Source organism: Coregonus lavaretus, assembly GCF_964263955.1.
Source record: "Coregonus lavaretus genome assembly, chromosome: 1".
NCBI lineage: Eukaryota > Metazoa > Chordata > Actinopteri > Salmoniformes > Salmonidae > Coregonus > Coregonus lavaretus.
In genome coordinates, this window is record NC_139988.1 from 83,876,248 (window position 1) to 83,900,343 (window position 24,096).

Sequence of the window (24,096 nt, forward strand, 5' to 3'; positions counted from 1 at the left end):
AATAAACAGGGCAGGGGTTATATAATTCAGGACAAATAGAAAACAGCTTGGCCTACTAGCAAAGGCAAGATTTATATCTGATGTTGGTGGATACTAAAATCACTCACTTTCTCTTAGCCCAGGCACGAGTTTGAAAATGATTTCCTCTAAAGTGTTGTCCAACCTGGCGATAGAATGAGACGTAAAGGAAGAATAAAAGTAAGTACACAAACACACACACACACACACACACTTATTCCCAGACATTGCATCTGTGGGCTGGGCACTGGGTGAGGTCTTCAGCTGGAACCTTGGCTCCAGAATGGCGTCCAGCTGTTGCTTGGATCTCACCACAGCCAAGCTCAAGTTCCCCCCATCCTCCCCCAGCCCAGCCCACACCAGCCTTAACATCTCACTAGTCGGGTGGACAACTGAAGGGTGCAAACTCAGATCTGCCAAAATCCAGCTAGGGCCAGTTCAGTAGTGCAAAGGCCAGCATGTTTTTACATTACTGATGGTAATCTATTCAGTAGTATTCATTATGTTCCTGTGATTCACAATAGGGAAAATATGAATGCAGATGAGATTCTGTCAGATGTAAAATGAGGTGCATTACCTTAACATCTCTAGAGGGTTGGTTTCATGGACTTGGATGCCGCATTTGGGGCAGTCATTGCTGTCTTCAAAGTGTTGGACGACGCAATTTTTACAAACTGTTAACAGAATAAAGGAGACAGAGAGAAAAATTGTTTATTTTCTCCAAATACAGACCTAAAGTAAATATGGATTTTTATCACACCATTGGTCCTCTGTAGCTCAATTGGTAGAGCATGGCACTTGTAACGCCAGGGTAGTGGGTTCGATCCCCGGGACCACCCATATGTGAAAATGTATGCACACATGACTGTAAGTCGCTTTGGATAAAAGCGTCTGCTAAATGGCATATTATTATTATTATTATTATTATTATTATATTATTATTCAGGTGGCAAATAAATGCCAAGATGACTGCAGTTTCTCTTTTCGTATCCCTTTCTCTCAGATAATCTTCACAATAAAAGGATTTTGAGTTGAAAACCAAAAGGAAAAGCATTCTAATTTCTAATTTCTCAAGTTTGAACTTGATGAACATCAAAGTATCTGTTGAGCCTTGAAGCATGACTAAAAGCTCAGTCCTGAAGTTGAAATTGAAACTGTGGACTGGTACGGAGATAAGGAAATATTGGGTATAACCTGGCCAGTTCTAAGTGCATCTATCACACTGTAGCCAGACAGAACACACAGACACACAGCAACAGCAGTCAATACCACACGCACACGCGCACACACACACATATACCATTGCATACAGTATAATATATAGCTTTATCTTTCTTTAAAGAACACCAATCTGATTCCATGCAATATTGAGCTGAGGATTAGGCCTATATCCTATGATGTGACGTCACCAAACTGTCAGAAAAAATCACATCTGTCACAAGGAGCAGAAATATAGGTCACAGTCTGCCCTCTAGCAATTTCCATGTAAACAGTATATGCTTATGCACTATGCACTGGCCTATAACCTAGATCAACGTACAGTATTATACAGAGCCATGATTGCATGGAACTCCATTCCATGTCAAAAAACAGATAAAGCAGGGCCTCCCAAGTGGGCCGCGTTCATGCACGCTGACTACGGTCACCAGCTGTACGGCGTTTCCTCCGACACATTGGTGCGGCTGGCTTCCGGGTTAAGCGAGCGGTGTGTCAAGAAGCAGTGCGGCTTGGCGGGGTCGTGTTTCGGAGGACGCGTGTCTCTCGACATTTGCCTCTCCCGAGTCCGTACGGGAGCTGCAGCGATGGGACAAGACTGTAACTACCAATTGCATATCACGAAATTGGGGAGAAAAAGAGTGTAAAAAAACACAAAAATAAATAAATGAAAAGGTAAACCAACACCTCACAGCACAATGCCTCTCCCCCATGTGATATACTAGTTGTGTGTATATACTGACATGTATGTGTAACTGATAGATGCACAGACACACACACTACATGTTAATGTTATTAAATGTATGTATATTGTCTTGAAAAAAAGTATTTTATCTGTAATGTCTTTTTCGTTATGTGACGGACCCTCATCATCACGTTCTTTCAATAGCCAGCACCGCCTACTTAGCATGAGACATAAGAGACAGACCGCTCACAGTAGAGTGGCAGAAACATTATCTTCAGACATTTACTTTACATATGCCATTAATATATTTGATTATACACTATCAGTCAAGAGTTTTAGAACACCTACTCATTCCAGGGTTTTTCTTTATTTGTACTATTTTCTACATTGTAGAATAATAGTGAAGACATCAAAACTATTAAATAACACATATGGAATCATGTAGTAACAAAAAAAGTGTTAAACAAATCAAAATATATGTTATATTTGAGATTCTTCAAATAGCCACCCTTCGCCTTGATGACAGCTTTGCACACTCTTGGCGTTCTCTCAACCAGCTTCACCTGGAATGCATTTCCAACAATCTTGAAGGAGTTCCCACATATGCTGAGCCCTTTTTGGCTGCTTTTCCTGCACTCTGCGCTCCGACTCATCCCAAACCATCTCAATTTGGTTGAGGTCGGGGGATTGTGGAGGTCAGGTCATCTGATGCTGTCACGCCCTGACATAGATCTCTAGTTGGTTTGGTCAGGGTGTGAATATTTATGTGTAGATCTATGTTATCTATTTCTATGTTGGCCGGGTGTGGTTCCCAATCAGAGGCAGCTGTCGATCGTTGTCTCTGATTGGGGATCATACTTAGGTAGCCATTTTGCCTACCTATGTTGTGGGATCTTGTTTCTGTTTGGCTTGTTGGATGGTTAGCCTTTTGAACTTCACGTTCTGTTGGATTTTGTTATTTTGTCTGTGTTTGTATAATAAACGACTATGTACGCATACCACGTTGCACCTTGGTCCAATCCTTTACACAACGAACGTGACAGAAGATCCCACCACCAAGCAGCGTGGCCAGGAGGAGACGACACCCTGGACACAGGTGGGGAAGACATTTTGGACATGGGAGGAGATATTAGCCGGTAAAGGACCCTGGGCGAAGGAGGAAGCCCAGGCAGGAGAGGATCAACAGCGACGCCGAAGTGCACAACGATGAAGGAGGCCCGAGAGGCAACCCCAAGACGAAGCAGCAGGAGGCCGTGAAAAGGCTGACTGTGGAGGAGGAGGAGGCCGCTATAGTAGAGGCCCTCCAAGACCTGCAGCTCAGCAGTCTGAGAGAGGAGACCACCACATTGCGGGGGCTGTTAGCTCAGACGGAGCAGGAGCTCTCCCTTCAGAGGGAGGCGCTACAGGAGGCTCACAGGGAGAAGGAGTCAGTGGATGCACGGAGAGAGGAGCTGGCTAGGCAACAGGAGGAACTGAGAGAGGAATTAACCCTAGAGAAAAAGAGAACGCAGTCCTTAGAGCAGAGGCTGGCGAAGCAAGGTTTCAGAGTAGAGCCAACTCTCCGCACTCATGTTAAGGAGCGTGGGACCATACAGGCACCCTGTTATGCTGTGATACGCACTGTATCTCCTGTGCGCATTCACAGCCCGGTGCGCTTGGTGCCCGCGCCCTGCTCTTGCCGGGCTAAAATGAGCGTTCAGCCAGGACGGGTTGTTCCTGCTCCTCGCACCAAACCAGTGGTGCGTGTCCCCAGCCTGGTACGGTCCCGTGCATGCTCCTCGCACCAAACCAGTGGTGCGTGTCCCCAGCCTGGTACGGCCCGTACTTGCTCCTCGCACCAAACCAGTGGTGCGTGTCGCCAGCCCGGTACGCCCCGTACCTGCACCCCGCACCAAACCAGTGGTGCGTGTCTCCAGTCCTGTACGTCCCGTACCTGCTCCCCGCACCAAACCAGTGGTGCGTGTGTCCAGTCCTGTACAGCTCGTACCTGCTCCTCGCACCAAACCAGTGGTGCGTGTCGCCAGCCCGGTACGCCCCGTACCTGCTCCCCGCACCAAACCAGTGGTGCGTGTCTCCAGTCTTGTACGGCCCGTACTTGCTCCTCGCACCAAACCAGTGGTGCTTGTCGCCAGCCCGGTACGGCCCGTACCTGCTCCTTGCACCAAACCAGTGGTGCGTGTACCCAGCCCGGTACGGTCCACTCCAGTGCCAGAGCAGTCCGCTCCACCGGTGCCTAGTCCAGCTCCGGTTAGCTGCTCCAGTCCAATGCCAGAGCAGTCCGCTCCACCGGTGCCTAGTCCAGCTCCGGTTAGCTGCTCCAGTCCAATGCCAAAGCAGGCCGCTCCACCGGTGCCCAGTCCAGCTCTGGTTAGCTGCTCCAGTCCCATGCCAGAGCAGTCCACTCCACCGGTGCCTAGTCCAGCCCCGGTCAGCTGCTCTAGTCCAGAGCAGTCCGCTCCACCGGGGTCCAGTTCAGCTCCGGTCAGCGGCTCCACTCCAGTGCCAGAGCAGTCCGCTCCACCGGTGCCTAGTCCGGGTCCGGTCGTCTACTCTCCCACACCAGGGTCCAGACAGGACTTGGTGCATCGCGGGAGGACTGCAGAGCCAGAACCAGACGTCAACCCCTCTTTAGGGTTGGGGCCTCCCACACCAGGGTCCAGACAGGCCTTGGTGCATCACGGGAGGATTGCCGGTCCAGGCCCAGACGTCAGCCCCTCTCCAGGGTCAGTGCCTCCCACACCAGGGTCCAGACAGGGCTTGGTGCATCGTGGGAGGACTGAGAGGGGAAGCATCGCGCCGGGGTCCAGACCGGACCAGGTGTGCAACGGGGAGCCAGAAAAGGAGAGGACAGTAAGGTTGACGTCGCGCCCGGAGCCGGAGCCGCCACCGAGGCTAAATGCCCACCCGGACCCTCCCCTAATGAGTCAGTTTTGCGGTCGGAGTCCGCACCTTTGGGGGGGGGGGGGTACTGTCACACCCTGACATAGATCTTTAGTTGATTTGGTCAGGGTGTGAATATCTATGTGTAGATCTATGTTATCTATTTCTATGTTGGCCGAGTGGGGTTCCCAATCAGAGGCAGCTGTCGATCGTTGTCTCTGATTGGGGATCATACTTAGGTAGCCATTTTGCCTACCTATGTTGTGGGATCTTGTTTCTGTTTGGCTTGTTGGATGGTTAGCCTTTTGAACTTCACGTTCTGTTGGATTTTGTTATTTTGTCGGTGTTTATATAATAAACGACTATGTACGCATACCACGCTGCACCTTGGTCAAATCCTTTACACAACGAACGTGACAGATGCAGCACTCCATCACTCTCCTTCTTGGTAAAATAGCCCTTACACAGCCTAGAGGTGTGTTGGGACATTGTACTGTTGAAAAACAAATGATAGTCCCACTAAGCCCAAACCAGATGGGATGGCGTATCACTGCAGAATGCTGTGGTAGCCATGCTGGTTAAGTGTGCCTTGAATTCTAAGTAAATCACAGACAGTGTCACCAGCAAAGCACCGCCACACCATAACACCTCCTCCTCCATGCTATACAGTGAGAAATACACATGCAGAGATCATCCGTTCACCCACACCGCATCTCACAAAGACACGGCGGTTGGAACCAAAAATCTCCAATTTGGACTCCAGACCAAAGGACACATTTCCACCAGTCTAATGTCCATTGCTCGTGTTTCTTGGCCCAAGCAGGTCTCTTCTTATTATTGGTGTCCTTTAGCAGTGGTTTCTTTGCAGCAATTCGACCATGAAGGCCTGATTCACACAGTCTCCTCTGAACAGTTGATGTTGAGATGTGTCTGTTACTTGAACTCTGTGAAGCATTTATTTGGGCTGCAAATTCTGAGGCTGGTAACTCTAATGAACTTATCCTCTGAAGCAGAGGTAACTCTGGGTCTTCCATTCCTGTGGCGGTCCTCATGAGAGCCAGTATCATCATAGCGCTTGATGGTTTTTGCGACTGCACTTGAAGAAACTTTCAAAGTTCTTGAAATGTTCCGTATTGACTGACCTTCATGTCTTAAAGTAATGATGGACTGTCATTTCTCTTTGCTTATTTGAGCTGTTCTTGCCATAATATGGACTTGGCCTTTTATCAAATAGGGCTATCTTCTGTATATACCCCCCTACCTTATCAAAACACAACTGATTGGCTCAAATGCATTAAGAAGGAAAATAATTCCACAAATTAACTTTTAAGAAGGCACACCTGTTAATTGAAATGCATTCCAGGTGACTACCTCATGAAGCTGGTTGAGAGAATGTCAAGAGTGTGCAAAGCTGTCATCAAGGCAAAGGGTGGCTATTTGAAGAATCTCAAATATAAAATACATTTTGTTTTGTTTAACACTTTTTTGGTTACTACATGATTCCATATGTGTTCTTTCATAGTTTTGATGTCTTCTACAATGTAGAAAATAGTACAAATAAAGATAAACCCTCGAATGAGTAGGTGTTCTAAAACGTTTGACCAGTAGTGTACAGTGGGGAGAACAAGTATTTGATACACTGCCGATTTTGCAGGTTTTCCTACTTACAAAGCATGTAGAGGTCTGTAATTTTTATCATAGGTACACTTCAACTGTGAGAGACGGAATCTAAAACAAAAATCCAGAAAATCACATTGTATGATTTTTAAGTAATTAATTTGCATTTTATTGCATGACATAAGTATTTGATCACCTACCAACCAGTAAGAATTCCAGCTCTCACAGACCTGTTAGTTTTTCTTTAAGAAGCCCTCCTGTTCTCCACTCATTACCTGTATTAACTGCACCTGTTTGAACTCGTTACCTATATAAAAGACACCTGTCCACACACTCAATCAAACAGACTCCAACCTCTCCACAATGGCCAAGACCAGAGAGCTGTGTAAGGACATCAGGGATAAAATTGTAGACCTGCACAAGGCTGGGATGGGCTACAGGACAATAGGCAAGCAGCTTGGTGAGAAGGCAACAACTGTTGGCGCAATTATTAGAAAATGGAAGAAGTTCAAGATGACGGTCAATCACCCTCGGTCTGGGGCTCCATGCAAGATCTCACCTCGTGGGGCATCAATGATCATGAGGAAGGTGAGGGATCAGCCCAGAACTACACGGCAGGACCTGGTCAATGACCTGAAGAGAGCTGGGACCACAGTCTCAAAGAAAACCATTAGTAACACACTACGCTGTCATGGATTAAAATCCTGCAGCGCACGCAAGGTCCCCCTGCTCAAGCCAGCGCATGTCCAGGCCCGTCTGAAGTTTGCCAATGGCCATCTGGATGATCCAGAGGAGGAATGGGAGAAGGTCATGTGGTCTGATGAGACAAAAATTGAGCTTTTTGGTCTAAACTCCACTCGCCGTGTTTGGAGGAAGAAGAAGGATGAGTACAACCCCAAGAACACCATCCCAACCATGAAGCATGGAGGTGGAAACATCATTCTTTGGGGATGCTTTTCTTTAAAGGGGACAGGACGACTGCACCGTATTGAGGGGAGGATGGATGGGGCCATGTATCGCGAGATCTTGGCCAACAACCTCCTTCCCTCAGTTAGAGCATTGAAGATGGGTCGTGGCTGGGTCTTCCAGCATGACAATGACCCAAAACACAAAGCCAGGGCAACTAAGGAGTGGCTCCGTAAGAAGCATCTCAAGGTCCTGGAGTGGCCTAGCCAGTCTCCAGACCTGAACCCAATAGAAAATCTTTGGAGGGAGCTGAAAGTCCGTATTGCACAGCGACAGCCCCGAAACCTGAAGGATCTGGAGAAGGTCTGTATGGAGGAGTGGGCCAAAATCCCTGCTACAGTGTGTGCAAACCTGGTCAAGACCTACAGGAAACGTATGATCTCTGTAATTGCAAACAAAGGTTTCTGTACCAAATATTAAGTTCTGCTTTTCTGATGTATCAAATACTTATGTCATGCAATAAAATGCAAATTAATTACTTAAAAATCATACAATGTGATTTTCTGGATTTTTGTTTTAGATTCCGTCTCTCACAGTTGAAGTGTACCTATGATAAAAATGACAGACCTCTACATGCTTTGTAAGTAGGAAAACCTGCAAAATCGGCAGTGTATCAAATACTTGTTCTCCCCACTGTATATTCTATGATTTTTATTGATTATGTATTTATTTCCTTTTGTTTCCATTGAAGTCAATTTAGGGACGGGTGTTGAAAATTAGCGTGAGCTAGAAACACTATAGTGCAATGCATCGGACGATTGTTTGTTAAATGTGTCAAAGTGGTTGTACTTGTCCCAAATAAAATAAAATAATATACAGCTGTTTAATCGCATTCTGACTACTGTACTACAGTATAGGTTACAACAAAATAGTGTAGACTAATGTCAAAGATATGTTTTGCTGGGGATCTCCTAAATATACTGACATACACTGGGAAAGCAATCATAAAACAGACAAACCATACTGTACTAGGCAGCTGCTGATATTTTTCATTATGGCTAGGGGTCAATCCGACTTCTATGACAGTAAAGAAGCGACTTTGCCCTCAAACAAACTAACAAATTGGACCCAAGCAGCTCATCCTGTGTGGAGGATATTTGTTGTCATGGTGACTGAACCCACTGATCACTTGAGATGTGTCATTCCTGGAAGTGAGCTTTTGAATCTGCCGTTCTCCTCCAATAAAACGTTCAGTTCAGATGGAGAGGGCAGAAATGGAGATGGATACCATGTAATATGATATGTTAATCATGCAGGATATGACACCGAGGAGATGGACAGAGCGCTCTCTTGAAATTCATAGCTCTGTAACTGTGCAAGGCCATGGTATAAAACAACAAATAACAACTGATTCTGTGAGCTCAAAATCCCAGCCACCTTTTAGTGGTGCCATAAATGCCACTTGACATTTTTTTAAATGTCCATCCTACACCAAAGATAACTAGAATTTCTAGTAGGGGATGCTAGGTATAATGCATGTCTAATAGAATATACAAATATGTCTGGATATACTGTAACCTATGCAATAGTGAAATTGTGTTTTTCTGGTATAGCCGACATTACATGATGTCATGCTGAATGAGGCACCTGAGAGAAAGAGAGAGAGAGAGAGAGAGAGAGAGAGAGAGAGAGAGAGAGAGAGAGAGAGAGAGAGAGAGAGAGAGAGAGAGAGAGAGAGAGCGAGAGAGAGGGGAGAGAGAGAAGGGGGGTGGTCTTACAGGTGTGCAGGCACTCTGTCACCGTGGTGGGCTTGATCAGGTACCCTTTACACACGTAGCATGTGATAAAGTGGTTGAAATCCTTGACCAGGTGCTTTCTCGGCGAGGTCATCTTGGACCAGAGCAGGAGTGGTGATGGGAGTGTTGTGTAAGGGGGGAAAGGAATGATGGGACGATGGGGGCTGGAAGTCAGAGTTCACAGGACTTTCTGCAATGCTCCACACTGCTGGGTTTTCCCCTTCAGTCGCTTCATCTTAATTCAGGTTTCCCCTCCAGGGAGGTATCAAGTGTGCTGCATTTTCATCTCTGTGGTTCTGTGGGTGTCTGTGAATTATAGTACAAAACAGTGTCATTCGGGTATATCCCATGCAACAGGTATGACATGGTTATGACATAAATATATCAACTTGATATTTAAAAAGGTGTAAAATAAATTAAATAAATTAAAATGCTAATTGCAAAGTTGCATTATTTCATGAAATAGAATAAACAAACATTTACCAAGACACTGCATCTTCTACATATTTGACCAAAACAAATGTCATGGATACAGGTGCATACGTGGGTTTCACCTTTATGCCCTGCCCCCTCAATGTTTTCTTAGAATCGAAAGCAACTTTAGTTCCTTCCAAAGGTTGTTATGACGTAAGTGTGTAACCCCTTAACTGTCAGAGTAATAGAATGGAAATAGTATTTTGAAATCCAACGTTTGGAGACTACTTTGGTTAGCATGTTCAAGCGGAATTACACAATGTATCGAGAACTATATGTACCCATTGCATTTGCAAGATATTTTCGCTGCAGGATCATTACGCTTAATTGCATGATCCCAACGTTGGTTACAATAACAGTTTAGAGTTCAGGCATTGTAGGCTATGACTAGAATATTCTGAGAGGAAATGTCATATTATATAATTGTCACAGATTTGATTGGGGAAAAAACGTCAATACGCAGCAAGGAAATACATCGAGGATGGTCCCCTTTACAGTGACATAATTGTGTCTTATGTCCCTCTCATCATCACCGGGAAATCATACGCGTCATTCTTTGCGTCACCCACGGTATTGCGCGAACAACATTATGGATGGTGAGTTTGACATAGTAGGCTACATACCCTGAAAAACTGACTTAAGATTTAAGTTGCTGCCATTGAAGTCCTGTAGCCTATCTGTGGGGACCGTACACAGCTACGTCGATCATTAAGATAGGAAATAAACTAGCGCCACCGCACACACTTGACTATGACCAAAACGCACATGTCCAGAACTTGATAGCCCATACGACACATTATCGCATTCCCAACCCACCCCAAACTTTACTATCACAGCAGCTACGGGAAAAGGAAACGAACAAGCATCGCTTGCTCGGCTTCTGAGTAGCGAGTAGTAGACGCATCTCTTACCTTCCAGTTCAAGGCTCCATGTTCGAGATGGTGTTGTCTTATCCGACAATTATACAACCTATACGCTTTATGGTGTGCGCCCCGACGTTACATTAAAGTAGCGCTGAATACGGAACTGGTTTCAGAATATAGGCTAGATGATATGAGAGAGCGGCGGAGGAGGATCCAGCGCGTGTTTACGTATTGCTGCTTTATTTTCGTTCCACGACAGATACACTCTGATTGGACACAAACTAGGGCGCAGCCTTCAATTAACAACTACTGTAGTCCAGTAAAATGTAGTCTATAATATGATAAACGCAACCCACTGGGCACACAACGTCAATTCAACATAGAAACGTGGGTAATATTTGGTTGAGAAGTTGATCAATGAGATTTCAACCTTTATTCACGACTGTTGAATTCCCAATGTGTTATCACTATGCTTTCAAGAGTCTAAAAGTACAACCAAATTCCAAACAATGTCTGATTTTTGGTTTAGTATAAATGTGTTATCACTGCGCTTTCAACCTTTTAAAAGATAAGAAAGTCCAAATCGGAATTCAATGTCAGATATTTTGTATTTATACACGAATGTAATGTGTTATCACTGTATTGGAGTTGAGATTACATTAAAATTACATAGTGCAAGTGATCAATGCTGTTCAAGATTCTGCACAGATTATTATACTGTAGCAATATTGTGAAGATCTCCACAGACCTGCGATCTTCAACATGCAAGCATTCTATGATGACATAAGAAGACATTTATAGTTACGGTAACCTCAAAATGGGGCCATGGATGTGTTACTCATTTTAAGGTTGAATAAATAATGTTATATTAGTTTGTTAGATAGCCTTAACTTTAGGCTATTTAATGTATTACAAAAGTAATATTGAATTGTGTTTGGTTGTCAACGCAACCAAATATCAACATTTAAAGGAGAAGTATCTTTTGTGCCACTGACTATGTCTGGCTTTAATTCCAGTTTGTCTACAAATTAATCATTGATATGTTGGATTCACGTCTCCATCGCAACCAAAACTCATAAGTTATTTAAAGTCCATTTAAAGTTTGATATTATTTAGTCATATTCTTTAACTTAGATGTTTGGTTGAGATGAAGAACGTGAATCCAACATAGAAATGATTGATTTGTAGACTAACTGGAATTAAAGCCAGACTAAGTCAGTGGCACAAAATATACATCTCCTTAAATGTTGATATCTGGTTGCGTTGACAACCAACACAATTCAACATCCAGTTTGTCTACAAATGAACAATTGATGTTGGATTCACGTCTCCACCTCAACCAAAAATCTAAGTTAAAGATGCACTATGCAGAAATAGCTCCGCCATTTCCTCGTTGCAAAAATTCTATGTGAATGTGAATTTGGTCGGGTTTCCCAAAAAGTTACATATTGTGACTTTAATAGAACTAAATCAAATTTTAAATAAAGTTGGATTTGATTTAGTCCTATTCCTTAACTTTGATCTTTGGTTGAGATGGAGACGTGAATTCAACATATTAATTATTTACATTTTTGTCATTTAGCAGACGCTCTTATCCAGAGCGACTTACCGTTAGTGAGTGCATACATTTTCATACTACCCCCCCCGTGGGAATCGAACCCACAACCCTGGCGTTGCAAACGCCATGCTCTACCAACTGAGCTACACGGGGGACTATTATTATAATAACTATTAACTTGAAGATTACATTTGAATTCAACCAAAGCTTAAAACCATAGGCCTATATGTTTTGTATATGTTTTGTTCAACCCTGGGTTGAATTGAAACAATAGCTGTTGATGACTTCACAAAATTATGCTATATAGGCCTAAATAGTATCATTGATGATATATGACTTATAAGTATGGTTACATTTCATGTGCTCTGTTAAACCCTTTGGAATGACTTCGATAGCAACAGTGAATTTATTTAGTTATTAAGAGATGCCTCAATAATCATTCTCACGATAGCAAATTGGTAGTAGTCAGTGACAAATATCAAAGCTGAGCTTGGTTAAAACCCTGAATGGGAGACCAAATGGAGAGCTGTAGATAGATCAACTCTCCAGTATGAGGTGCTGTCCAGCCTATTGTATTTTCTTCTGATAGTGGATATAACATTGAAGATCTGACGTTGTTTCAAAAGTACAAATTCAACATATTTTATACAAGGTTTGTCTATGTTCAAACTGTAACTAGTGCCTGCAACCTGGTTCAGGTTATCAGTCAACCTACCAGGGTAGTTACAAACAGCACATGAAATCATCAACATGTATTGATCACATCTTTACTAATGCTGCAGAAAGTTGCTTTAAAGCAGTATCCAAATCCATCAGATGTAGTGATCACAAAATAGTAGCCATATCTAGGAAAACCAAAGTTCCAAAGGCTGGGCCTAATATAGTGTATAAGAGGTCATACAATAAGTTTTGTAGTGATTCCTATGTTGTTGATGTAAATAATATTTGTTGGTCTGTAGTGTATAATGAGGAGCAACCAGATGCTGCACTTGACACATTTATGAAATTGCTGATTCCAGTTACTAATAAGCATGCACCTATTAAGAAAATTACTGTAAAAACTGTTAAATCCCTGTGGATTGATGAGGAATTGAAAAATGGTATGGTTGATAGGGATGAGGCAAAAGGAATGGCAAATAAGTCTGGCTCCACAACCAATTGGCATACATACTGCATATTGAGAAATCATGTGACTAAATTGAATAAAAAGAAGAAGAAACTATACAATGAAACAAAGATAAATTACATAAAGAATGATTATAAAAAAGCTTTGGAGCACCTTAAATTACATTTTGGGCAAAAAGGCAAACAGCTCCATCATTCATTGAATCAGATGGCTCATTCATCACAAAACCCACTGATATTGCCAATTACTTTAATAATTTTTTCATTGGCAAGATTAGCAAATTTAGGCATGACATGCCAGCAACAAACGCTGACACTACACATCCAAGTATAACTGATCAAATTATGAAAGACAAGTATTGTAATTTTGAATTCTGTAAAGTGAGTGTGGAAGAAGATAAAATAATATTGTTGTCTATCAACATTGACAAGCCACCGGGGCCTGACAACTTGGATGGAAAACTACTGAGGATAATAGCGGACGATATTGCCACCCCTATTTGCCATATCTTCAATCTAAGCCTACTAGAAAGTCTGTGCCCTCAGGCCTGGAGGGAAGCAAAAGTAATTCCGCTACCCAAGAATACTAAAGCCCCTTTTACTGGCTCAAATAGCCGACTAATCAGCCTGTTACCAACCCTTAGTAAACGTTTTGAAAAAATGGTGTTTGACCAGTTACAATGCTATTTTACTGTAAACAAATTGACAACAGACTTTCAGCACGCTTATAGGGAAGGACATTCAACAAGAACGGCACTTACACAAATGACTGATGATTGGCTGAGAGAAATTGATGATCAAAAGATTGTGGGAGCTGTTTTGTTAGACTTCAGTGCGGCTTTTGACATTATCGATCATATTCTGCTGATGGAAAAACGTATGTGTTATGGCTTTACACCCCCTGCTATATTGTGGATAAAGAGTTACCTGTCTAACAGAACACAGAGGGTGCTCTTTAATGGACGCCTCTCCAACATAATCCAGGTAGAATCAAAAATTTCCCAGGGCAGCTGTCTAGGCCCCTTACTTTTTAAATCTTTACGAATGACATGCCACTGGCCTTGAGTAAAGCCAGTGTGTCTATGTATGCGGATGACTCAACACTATACACATCAGCTACTACAGCGAGTGAAATCCCTGCAACACTTAACAAAGAGCTGCAGTTAGTTTCAGAATGGGTGGCAAGGAATAAGTTAGTGCTTGTCACACCCTGACTTATGGGACTCTTGTATGTTGAGTCAGGGTGTGGAGATCTATGTTATTATTTCTATGTTCACATTCTAGTTATTGTGTTTCTATGTTTGGCCGGGTGTGATTCCCAATCAGAGGCAGCTGTCGCTCGTTTTCTCTGATTGGGGATCATACTTAAGTAGCCTGTTTGCAATCATTAGTTGTGGGATCTTGTTCCGTGTTTAGCCTGAGGACTTCACGTTACGTTGTTTTGTTGTTTTGTTCGTGTGTTTATTTTGATAAATAAACATGTATGCATTTCACACTGCGCCTTGGTCTGACCCGTCCTTCAACGAGCGTGACAGAAGATCCCACCAAACACAGACCAAGCAGCGTGCCCAGGAGCAAACACCCTGGACACAGGTGGGGAAGATGTGGTCTTGGGAGGAGATATTTGCAGGGAAAGGACCCTGGGCGAAGGTAGATGCCCAGGCAGGAGAGGAGCAACGGCAACACAGAGGGCGCCGGCCGAGGAGGAAGCACGAGAGGCAGCCCCAATAAATAAAAATTGGGGGGCTAAAGGAGTGGTCGGGGAGCGAGAGAGAAGAGCCCCGACCACTGCACCCGGTGGGTTTCCAGGTTGAGTCCCTACGACCATGGGAACAAGAGTGGGAACAGTTTTATACTGAGGAGTCGGAGGATGACGACGACAATGAGTTTCTGTTCCCTAACTCGTGGGGGCTCTCGGAGGAGTCCTCACTGGAGGAGGATTGCCGAGAGAGAGAGAAGGATCGGATCTGCAGGGTAAGAGAGGAGGCCACCACATTACAGGGGCTGATAGCGAGAATAGAGCGAGAGAGCTCCATTCAAGAGGAGGCACTGCAGGAGGCTCGTAGGCAGAAGGAGGAAGTAGATGCAAGGAGAGAGGAGCTGGTTAGGCAACATAAGGAGCGTGGGTTAATTGAGGAACCCATGTATGCGGAGATACGCACTGTATCGCCAGTGCGCATGCACAGCCCAGTGCGTTCTGTGCCAGCGCCCCGCACGTGTCATGCGAAAGTGGGCAGCCAGCAAGGATGGGTTGTGCCGGCTCAACGCTCCTGGTCTCCAGTGCGCCTCCAAGGTCCAGTATATCCTGCTCCGGTTCTACGTACTGTGTCACCAGTGCACCTCACCAGTCCTGTACGGCCCGTACCTGCTCCTCGCACCAAGCCAGTGGTGTGTGTCCCCAGTCCTGCCCGGCCCGTTCCTGCTCCTTGCACCAGACCAGTGGTGCGTGCTCCCAGTCCGGCCCGGCCCGTTCCTGCTCCTCGCACCAAGCCAGTGGTGTGTGTCCCCAGTCCGGCCCGGCCCGTTCCTGTTCCTCGCAGCAGACCAGTGGTGCGTGTTCCCAGTCTGGCCCGGCCCGTTCCTGTTCGTATCACCAGGCCAGTGGTGCGTATTCCCAGTCCGGTACGGCCCATGCCTGCTCCCCGCACCAAGCCAGTGGTGTGTCCCCAGTCCGGCCCGGCCCGTTCCTGCTCCTCGCACCAGACCAGTGGTGCGTGTTCCCAGTCCAGCCCGGCCCGTTCCTGTTCCTCGCACCAGGCCAGTGGTGCATGTTCCCAGTCCGGTACGGCCCGTTCCTGTTCCTCGCACCAAGCCAGTGGTGCGTGTCGCCAGCCTGGTACGACCCGTACCTGCTCCCCGCACCAAGCCAGTGGTGTGTGTCCCCAGTCCGGCCCGGCCCGTTCCTGCTCCTCGCACCAGACCAGTGGTGCGTGTTCCCAGTCCGGCCCGGCCCGTTCCTGTTCCTTGCACCAGGTCAGTGGTGCGTGTTCCCAGTCCGGTACGGCCCGTGCCTGCTCCCCGCACCAAGCCAGTGGTGCGTGTTGCCAGTCCGGCCCGGCCCGTTCCTGCTCCTCGCACCAGACCAGTGGTGCGTGTTCCTAGTCCGGTCCGTGCCTGCTCCTCGCACCAGACCAGTGGTGCGTGTGTCCAGTCCGGCACGGCCCGTGCCCGTTCCACCGGTGCCTGAACAGTGAGAGACAGAATAACAACAAAATAATCCAGAAAAACGCATGTCAAAAATGTTATAAATTGATTTGCATTTTAATGAGGGAAATAAGTATTTGACCCCTCTGCAAAACATGACTTAGTACTTGGTGGAAAAACCCTTGTTGGCAATCACAGAGGTCAGACGTTTCTTGTAGTTGGCCACCAGGTTTGCACACATCTCAGGAGGGATTTTGTCCCACTCCTCTTTGCAGATCTTCTCCAAGTCATTAAGGTTTCAAGGCAGATGTTTGGCAACTCAAACCTTCAGCTCCCGCCACAGATTTTCTATGGGACTAAGGTCTGGAGACTGGCTAGGCCACTCCAGGACCTTAATGTGCTTCTTCTTGAGCCACTCCTTTGTTGCCTTGGCCGTGTGTTTTGGGTCATTGTCATGCTGGAATACCCATCCACGACCCATTTTCAATGCCCTGGCTGAGGGAAGGAGGTTCTCACCCAAGATTTGACGGTACATGGCCCCGACCATCGTCCCTTTGATGCAGTGAAGTTGTCCTGTCCCCTTAGCAGAAAAACACCCCCAAAGCATAATGTTTCCACCTCCATGTTTGACGGTGGGGATGGTGTTCTTGGGGTCATAGGCAGCATTCCTCCTCCTCCAAACACGGCGAGTTGAGTTGATGCCAAAGAGCTCGATTTTGGTCTCATCTGACCACAACACTTTCACCCAGTTCTCCTCTGAATCATTCAGATGTTCATTGGCAAACTTCAGACGGGCCTGTATATGTGCTTTCTTGAGCAGGGGGACCTTGCAGGCACTGCAGGATTTCAGTCCTTCACGGCGTAGTGTGTTACCAATTGTTTTCTTGGTGACTATGGTCCCAGCTGCCTTGAGATCATTGACAAGATCCTCCTGTGTAGTTCTGGGCTGATTCCTCACCGTTCTCATGATCATTGCAACTCCACGAGGTGAGATCTTGCGTGGAGCCCCAGGCAGGGGGAGATTGACAGTTATTTTGTGTTTCTTCCATTTGCGAATAATCGCACCAACTGTTGTCACCTTCTTGTCACCAAGCTGCTTGGCGATGGTCTTGTAGCCCATTCCAGCCTTGTGTAGGTCTACAATCTTGTCCCTGACATCCTTGGAGAGCTCTTTGGTCTTGGCCATGGTGGAGAGTTTGGAATCTGATTGATTGATTGCTTCTGTGGACAGGTGTCTTTTATACAGGTAACAAGCTGAAATTAGGAGCACTCCCTTTAAGAGTGTGCTCCTAATCTCAGCTCGTTACCTGTATAAAAGACACCTGGGAGCCAGAAATCTTTCTGATTGAGAGGGGGTCAAATACTTATTTCCCTCATTAAAATGCAAATCAATTTATAACATTTTTTACATGTGTTTTTCTGGATTTTTTTGTTGTTATTCTGTCTCTCACTGTTCAATTAAACTTACAATTAAAATTATAGACTGATCATGTCTTTGTCAGTGGGCAAACATACAAAATCAGCAGGGGATCAAATACTTTTTTCCTTCACTGTATAACTAGGAATAAAGTGACAGTATCAAGTAAACAGTAGCAGCAGCATATGAGTAATAAAAGGTAAGGACAAAAAGGAAAATGCGGGTAGCTATTTGGTTAACTATTTAACTAAAAATGTAGCAATCTTATGGCTTGGGGGTAGAAGCTGTTCAGGGTCCTGTTGGTTCCAGACTTGGTGCATCAGTACCGCTTGCCGTGCGTTAGCAGAGAGAACAGTGTATGACTTGGGTGGCTGGAATCGTTAACAATATATAGAGCCTTCCTCTAGAGGTCCTGGATGGCAGGGAGCTCGGCCACAGTGATCTACTGGGCTGTATGCAGTACCCTCTGTAGCGCCTTGCAGTCGGATGCCAAGCAGTTGCTATACCAAGCGGTGATGCAGCACATCAAGATGCTCTCAATGGTGCAGCTGTAGAACTTTTTGAGGATCTGAGGGCCCATGCCAAATCTTTTCAACCTCCTGAAGGGGAAGAGGTGTTGTCATGCGCTCTTCACGACTGTGTTGGTGTGTTTGGACCATGATAGGTCCTTAGTGATGTGGACACAGAGGAACTTGAAGCTCTCGACCCGCTCCACTACAGCCCCGTCGATGTGAATAGGGGCGTGCTCGGCCCTCCATTTCCTGTAGTCCACGATCAGCTCCTTTGTCCTGCTGACGTTGAGGAGGAGGTTGTTGTACTGGCACCACACTGCCAGGTCTCTGACCTCCTCCCTATAGGCTGTCTCACCCCATTGTGTCGTCTGCAAACTTTATTGACATGGCAGTCCACCAGGGCCATCTGACATTTCAGGCAAATGCCAAATGGGCTGGTCCATTTTTTGCCCAATGGGCCTGTCTAACTTGGGTTTTTGCACAAAATGACAATTATCGGGCTAATAATAGGGGCCTCAAGGAAAAACAAATGTCGGTTTGGGGCCTTGAGGAAAAAAAGGGTCCGGTGTGGGGCCTCAGGGAAAAAATGGGTCTGTGTGTTAGAAATGCCAGGACTGATTTCTGGTTCCAGTCCGCCCCTGTAGTCTGCTGTAGGTCTTTGATCTCAAGCTGTGATACTGTGATTCTGTTCACAGCACTTTCAAAGTCATGCTATTAGTTAGTTGCGAAATTTGGCAAACCATCGCATGTAGACGTACATACTAGATAATTTTGTATTGCTTTATAAGATCCCAGTTTTCTCCCAGAATAAAGGTTTAGATGGAGAGAAAAAATAAGAAATGAAAACAACAGTGACATACGTATGTACTTGGGAATAAAAAAAATGGATTTAAATACCAACACTATGCAGTGTACTTGATGCTGTATTGATCATACAGACAGATCAGTGACTTCACTGGAACTCTGAGTCACTTGGTATTGACAGGTCCCAAGACAGATTAGGGCTACAGCGAGTTCAAGTCACAGCTGTAGTTCATGGGAATGAGAGAAAAAGGCCTGACCCTTACAATCAGGGGGTGGGAGTGAATCTGACACTTATAGGCCTTATAGATTAGTCTGGTCCCTGAAGACGTCTAGTGTTGTCCTCTGTGGGTTCCGACTGTAAACGGAGGTACGTTATACTCAGAGGAACGTTCAACCATCATTGAAGAAGAAGAAGAAGAAGAAGAAGAAGAAGAAGAAGAAGAAGAAGAAGAAGAAGAAGAAGAAGAAGAAGAAGAAGAATAGCCACGATGGAGATGCAAAGGTGAGAGAATAAAGATTACAAATAAATGTTATTTATCTTCATTATCATTGTTAATTTGTAATAATAATAATAATAATAAATAATAAAAATAATAGGACCGTAAGAGTTTATTTGGTGCAAAAAGGAATATAAATTGAGAGTGCAAATGTGTCATGACGAGGCCCTCAGAGGTCCGTTATAAAATGGCAAGGGTGTTACATCATAGGTTCTGAGGTAAGTCAGCTGCATGGTGGTCAGTTTTAGATTAGGCTAGCCTGCTTAAGGCTATTTCACTCTACATCCAGCAAATAATTGCACTATAAAAACTTTAAAATAATGAAAGTAATTTAGATTCAGACTGGATTTTTAAACACCTCTTAGTGAATGTTTGTTTATATTCCCTTAATAAGTTGCAGAATGCTTTGGAGTCAGTCTTACTTACCTTAGCCCTGTTGGCAGAGCTCTCATTAAGACACATCCCACTGGGCACAAACTGGTTGAATCAGCATTGTTTCAACATAATTTGTCAACGTATTGTGACGTGGAATCAACACGGAAAATACATTGAATCTGAAAAAGGTCATCAACGTAAACTGTTGTTTTGAGAGTGCAATTTCAACCACGTGATTATATGTCATCATGGTAACCGATTTTCAACATAGACAAACCTTGTATAAAATGTTGAATTTGTACCTTTGAAACAACGTCAGATCTTCAACGTTATATCCACTATCAGAAAAAAATACAGTAGGCTGGACAGCATCTCCTACTGGAGAGTTGATCTATCTACAGCTCTCCATTTGGTCTCCCATTCAGGGTTTTAACCAAGCCCAGCTTTGATATTTGTCACTGACTACTACCAATTTGCTATCGTGAGAATGATTATTGAGGCATCTCTTAATAACTAAATAAATTCACTGTTGCTATCGAAGTCATTCCAAAGGGTTTAACAGAGCAAATGAAATGTAACCATACTTATAAGTCATATATCATCAATGATACTATTTAGGCCTATATTGCATAATTTTGTGAAGTCATCAACAGCTATTGTTTCAATTCAACTCAGGGTTCAACTAAAAATATACAAAACATATAGGCATATAGTTTCAAGCTTTGGTTGATTTCAAATGCAATCTTCAAGTTAATAATGAATATGTTGAATTCACATCTCCATCTCAACCAAAAATCAAAGTTTAAGAATAGGACTAAATCAAACTTTATTTAAAGTGCATTTAAAGTTTGATGTGATTTACATTTTACATTTACATTTTAGTCATTTAGCAGACGCTCTTATCCAGAGCGACTTACAGGAGCAATTAGGGTTAAGTGCCTTGCTCAAGGGCACATTTACGTCATTTAGCAGACGCTCTTATCCAGAGTGACTCACAAATTGGTGCATTCACCCTATAGGGGGGGGGGGGGGGGGGGGTAGAAGGATTACTTTATCCTATCCCAGGTATTCCTTAAAGAGGTGGGGTTTCAAATGTCTCCGGAAGGTGGTGAGTGACTCCGCTGTCCTGGCGTCGTGAGGGAGCTTGTTCCACCATTGGGGTGCCAGAGCAGCGAACAGTTTTGACTGGGCTGAGCGGGAACTATGCTTCCGCAGAGGAAGGGGAGCCAGCAGGCCAGAGGTGGATGAACGCAATGCCCTCGTTTGGGTGTAGGGACTGATCAGAGCCCGAAGGTACAGAGGTGCCGTTCCCCTCACTGCTCCATAGGCAAGCACCATGGTCTTGTAACGGATGCGAGCTTCAACTGGAAGCCAGTGGAGTGTGCGGAGGAGGGGGGTGACGTGAGAGAACTTGGGAAGGTTGAACACCAGAAGGGCTGCGGCGTTCTGGATGAGTTGTAGGGGTTTAATGGCACAGGCAGGGAGGCCAGCCAACAGCGAGTTGCAGTAATCCAGACGGGAGATGACAAGTGCCTGGATTAGGACCTGTGCCGCTTCCTGTGTAAGGCAGGGTCGTACTCTCCGAATGTTGTAGAGCATGAACCTGCAGGAGCGGGTCACCGCCTTGATGTTAGCGGAGAACGACAGGGTGTTGTCCAGGGTCACGCCAAGGCTCTTCGCACTCTGGGAGGAGGACACAACGGAGTTGTCAACCGTGATGGCGAGATCATGGAACGGGCAGTCCTTCCCCGGGAGGAAGAGCAGCTCCGTCTTGCCAGGGTTCAGCTTGAGGTGGTGATCCGTCATCCATACTGATATGTCTGCCAGACATGCAGAGATGCGATTCGCCACCTGGTTATCAGAAGGGGGAAAGGAGAAGATTAGTTGTGTATCGTCAGCGTAGCAATGATAGGAGAGGCCATGTGAGGATATGACAGAGCCAAGTGACTTGGTGTATAGGGAGAAAAGGAGAGGGCCTAGAACTGAGCCCTGGGGGACACCAGTGGTGAGAGCACGTGGTGCGGAGACAGCTTCTCGCCACGCCACTTGGTAGGAGCGACCGGTCAGGTAGGATGCAATTTAGTCCTATTAAAGCTGCAACGTACATTTTTGGGCGACCCGACCAAATCCACATAGAAATGTGTGTTATAGATCTGTCAATCTCATTGAAAGCAAGTCTAATTTGTACCTTTGAAACAACATCAGATCTTCAACGTTATATCCACTATCAGAAAGAAAAACAATAGGCTGGACAGCACCTCCTACTGGAGAGTTGATCTATCTACAGCTATACATTTGGTCTCCCATCCAGGGTTTTAACCAAGCCCAGCTAAGCTTTAAAATGCTTAGCAGGGCTTGGTTGAAATTTATAATTGATATGTTGGATTCACGTCTCCATCTCAACCAAAAATCAAAGTTAAAGAATAGGACTAAATCAAATCAAATCAAACTTTAAATGCACCTTAAATAAAGTTTGATTTGATTTAGTCCTATTCTTTAACTTAGATTTTTGGTTGAGATGGAGATGTGAATCCAACATATCAATTATTAATTAATTTGTAGACAAACTGGAATTAAAGACAGATTAAATCAGTGGCACAAAAGATACATCTCCTTTGTTGATATTTCATTGCGGTGACAACCAAACACAATTCAATATCACATTAAATAGCCTAAAGTTAAGGCTATCAAAGAAACTAATGTAACAGTATTTATTCAACCTTAAAATGAGTAACACATCCATGGCCCCATTTTGAGGTTACTGTAACTATAAATATCTTCTTATGTCATCATAGAAAGCGTGCATATTCAAGATAGCATACAAAGGTCGCAGGTCTGTGGAGATTGCTACAGTATAATAATCTGTGCAGAATGTACTTTTAATGTGATCTCAACTGTAATCCAGGTCATTTGGTTGTGCTATTAAATGAAGCACAGTGATAACACGTTACATTGTTTTATAAATACAAATATCTCACATTTTATTCCCATTCGAACTTTGCTGTGCTTTTAAATGGATGATAGCGAAGTGATAACACATTTAGATGACAACTAAATCCGAAAATCTTACATTGTTTTTCTATTGGAATTTGGTTGTGCTTTTGGATGGTTGAAAGCATAGTGAAAACACAATGGGAATTCAACAAACTTCTGGCTGTCTTTTTGAGTGGGTGAATAAAGGTTGAAACCAAATATTCCCCAAATGTCCATGTTGGAATGACGTGGTGTGCGCAGTAGATTGCTTCACATTCCTGTCCATTTCCCACTGCACATTTAGCACCTCTGGCCTGCTTCTGTAACACTGTCAGGTAAGAGAACACACAGAAACATCTCCATTCTGTTAGGGTATATTATGAAAGCTTCACATAGGAAGATAGTCCATGATCATTAGATAGTATGCAACACCACATTGACCAAAGAGAGACCAACCACACTTGTGAGGCTTTGCATTTTTGCAGGGTAATTGGCTAGCTGCATTGACAATGTTTTTTTCCCCATTCTCTTTCTCACCTATTACAAAATGGCCACCTTGAAAATGTCTCCCTCCCAGGATTCCTAACAATAATCTTGATTTTTAATGAGTTCTGTGTTCTTTTATCTAGGATCCAACATTGCTGTGATTAAGCTGCCTGCCCTCTGGGTCACCCTGTCCGATGATGAGGAGGAAGAGTTTGAGGAGGAGAATGGTGTTTATATGGTAAGATCATGTCAAACAGTAAATTACATAATATGCACATTTGTTATTTTCTTTAAATTACTGAGTGACAATTAGTTGTAGCTGGTCCTGTATGACCTTACATCACCAAACGATTTTCCATCTCGTGACTACACCTCTTTTTTTTGACACTTCTATTATTGGCCAAGCTTACCCTTTGACCCCATCCCCATGTAATGTATCAATATGTGACATTAGTGCGAGTCTTTCCATCACGTTTGACAGGCATCACCTGTTGCTTCTACAGTATTGCGTAACCCTCTATTTCACACACACACAGACACACACAGACACACACAGACATGCGCAAACACACACACACACACACACAGGATGTTCTGCATGTTTCCTCTGTGTGTTGCTGTCTTTACGCAGCACAGCGGTGCAGCAGCAGTCGAGGGTCACATGATTCTCACCCACTCTTTTTGACACAATGCATTCTTTAAGTTACACACAACATGCATTCCTTAAGTTACACACAACATGCTTCGTGCA

At 44.5% G+C, this 24,096-nt stretch overlaps 1 protein-coding gene across 4 annotated transcripts in view; it reads right to left on the bottom strand.

Moving 5' to 3' along the window:
• Positions 1-10,696, bottom strand: part of LOC311135267 (polycomb group RING finger protein 5-B-like) — a 32,311-nt gene extending 21,615 nt beyond the window's left edge. For 2 of the 4 annotated variants that reach the window (XM_084169215.1, XM_084169214.1), the window contains exons 1-2: positions 10,503-10,683; positions 9,100-9,423 (exon numbers count right to left, since the gene is read on the bottom strand). In XM_084169215.1, the coding sequence (XP_084025341.1) occupies positions 9,100-9,211 (112 nt within the window). In that variant the 5' untranslated portion in view covers positions 9,212-9,423; positions 10,503-10,683. Of the gene's footprint in view, positions 1-9,099; positions 9,424-10,502 lie in introns of all 4 variants that reach the window. The other 2 variants (XM_084169217.1, XM_084169216.1) reach the window with 2 other exon arrangements.
• Positions 10,697-24,096: the final 13,400 nt, after the last annotated feature.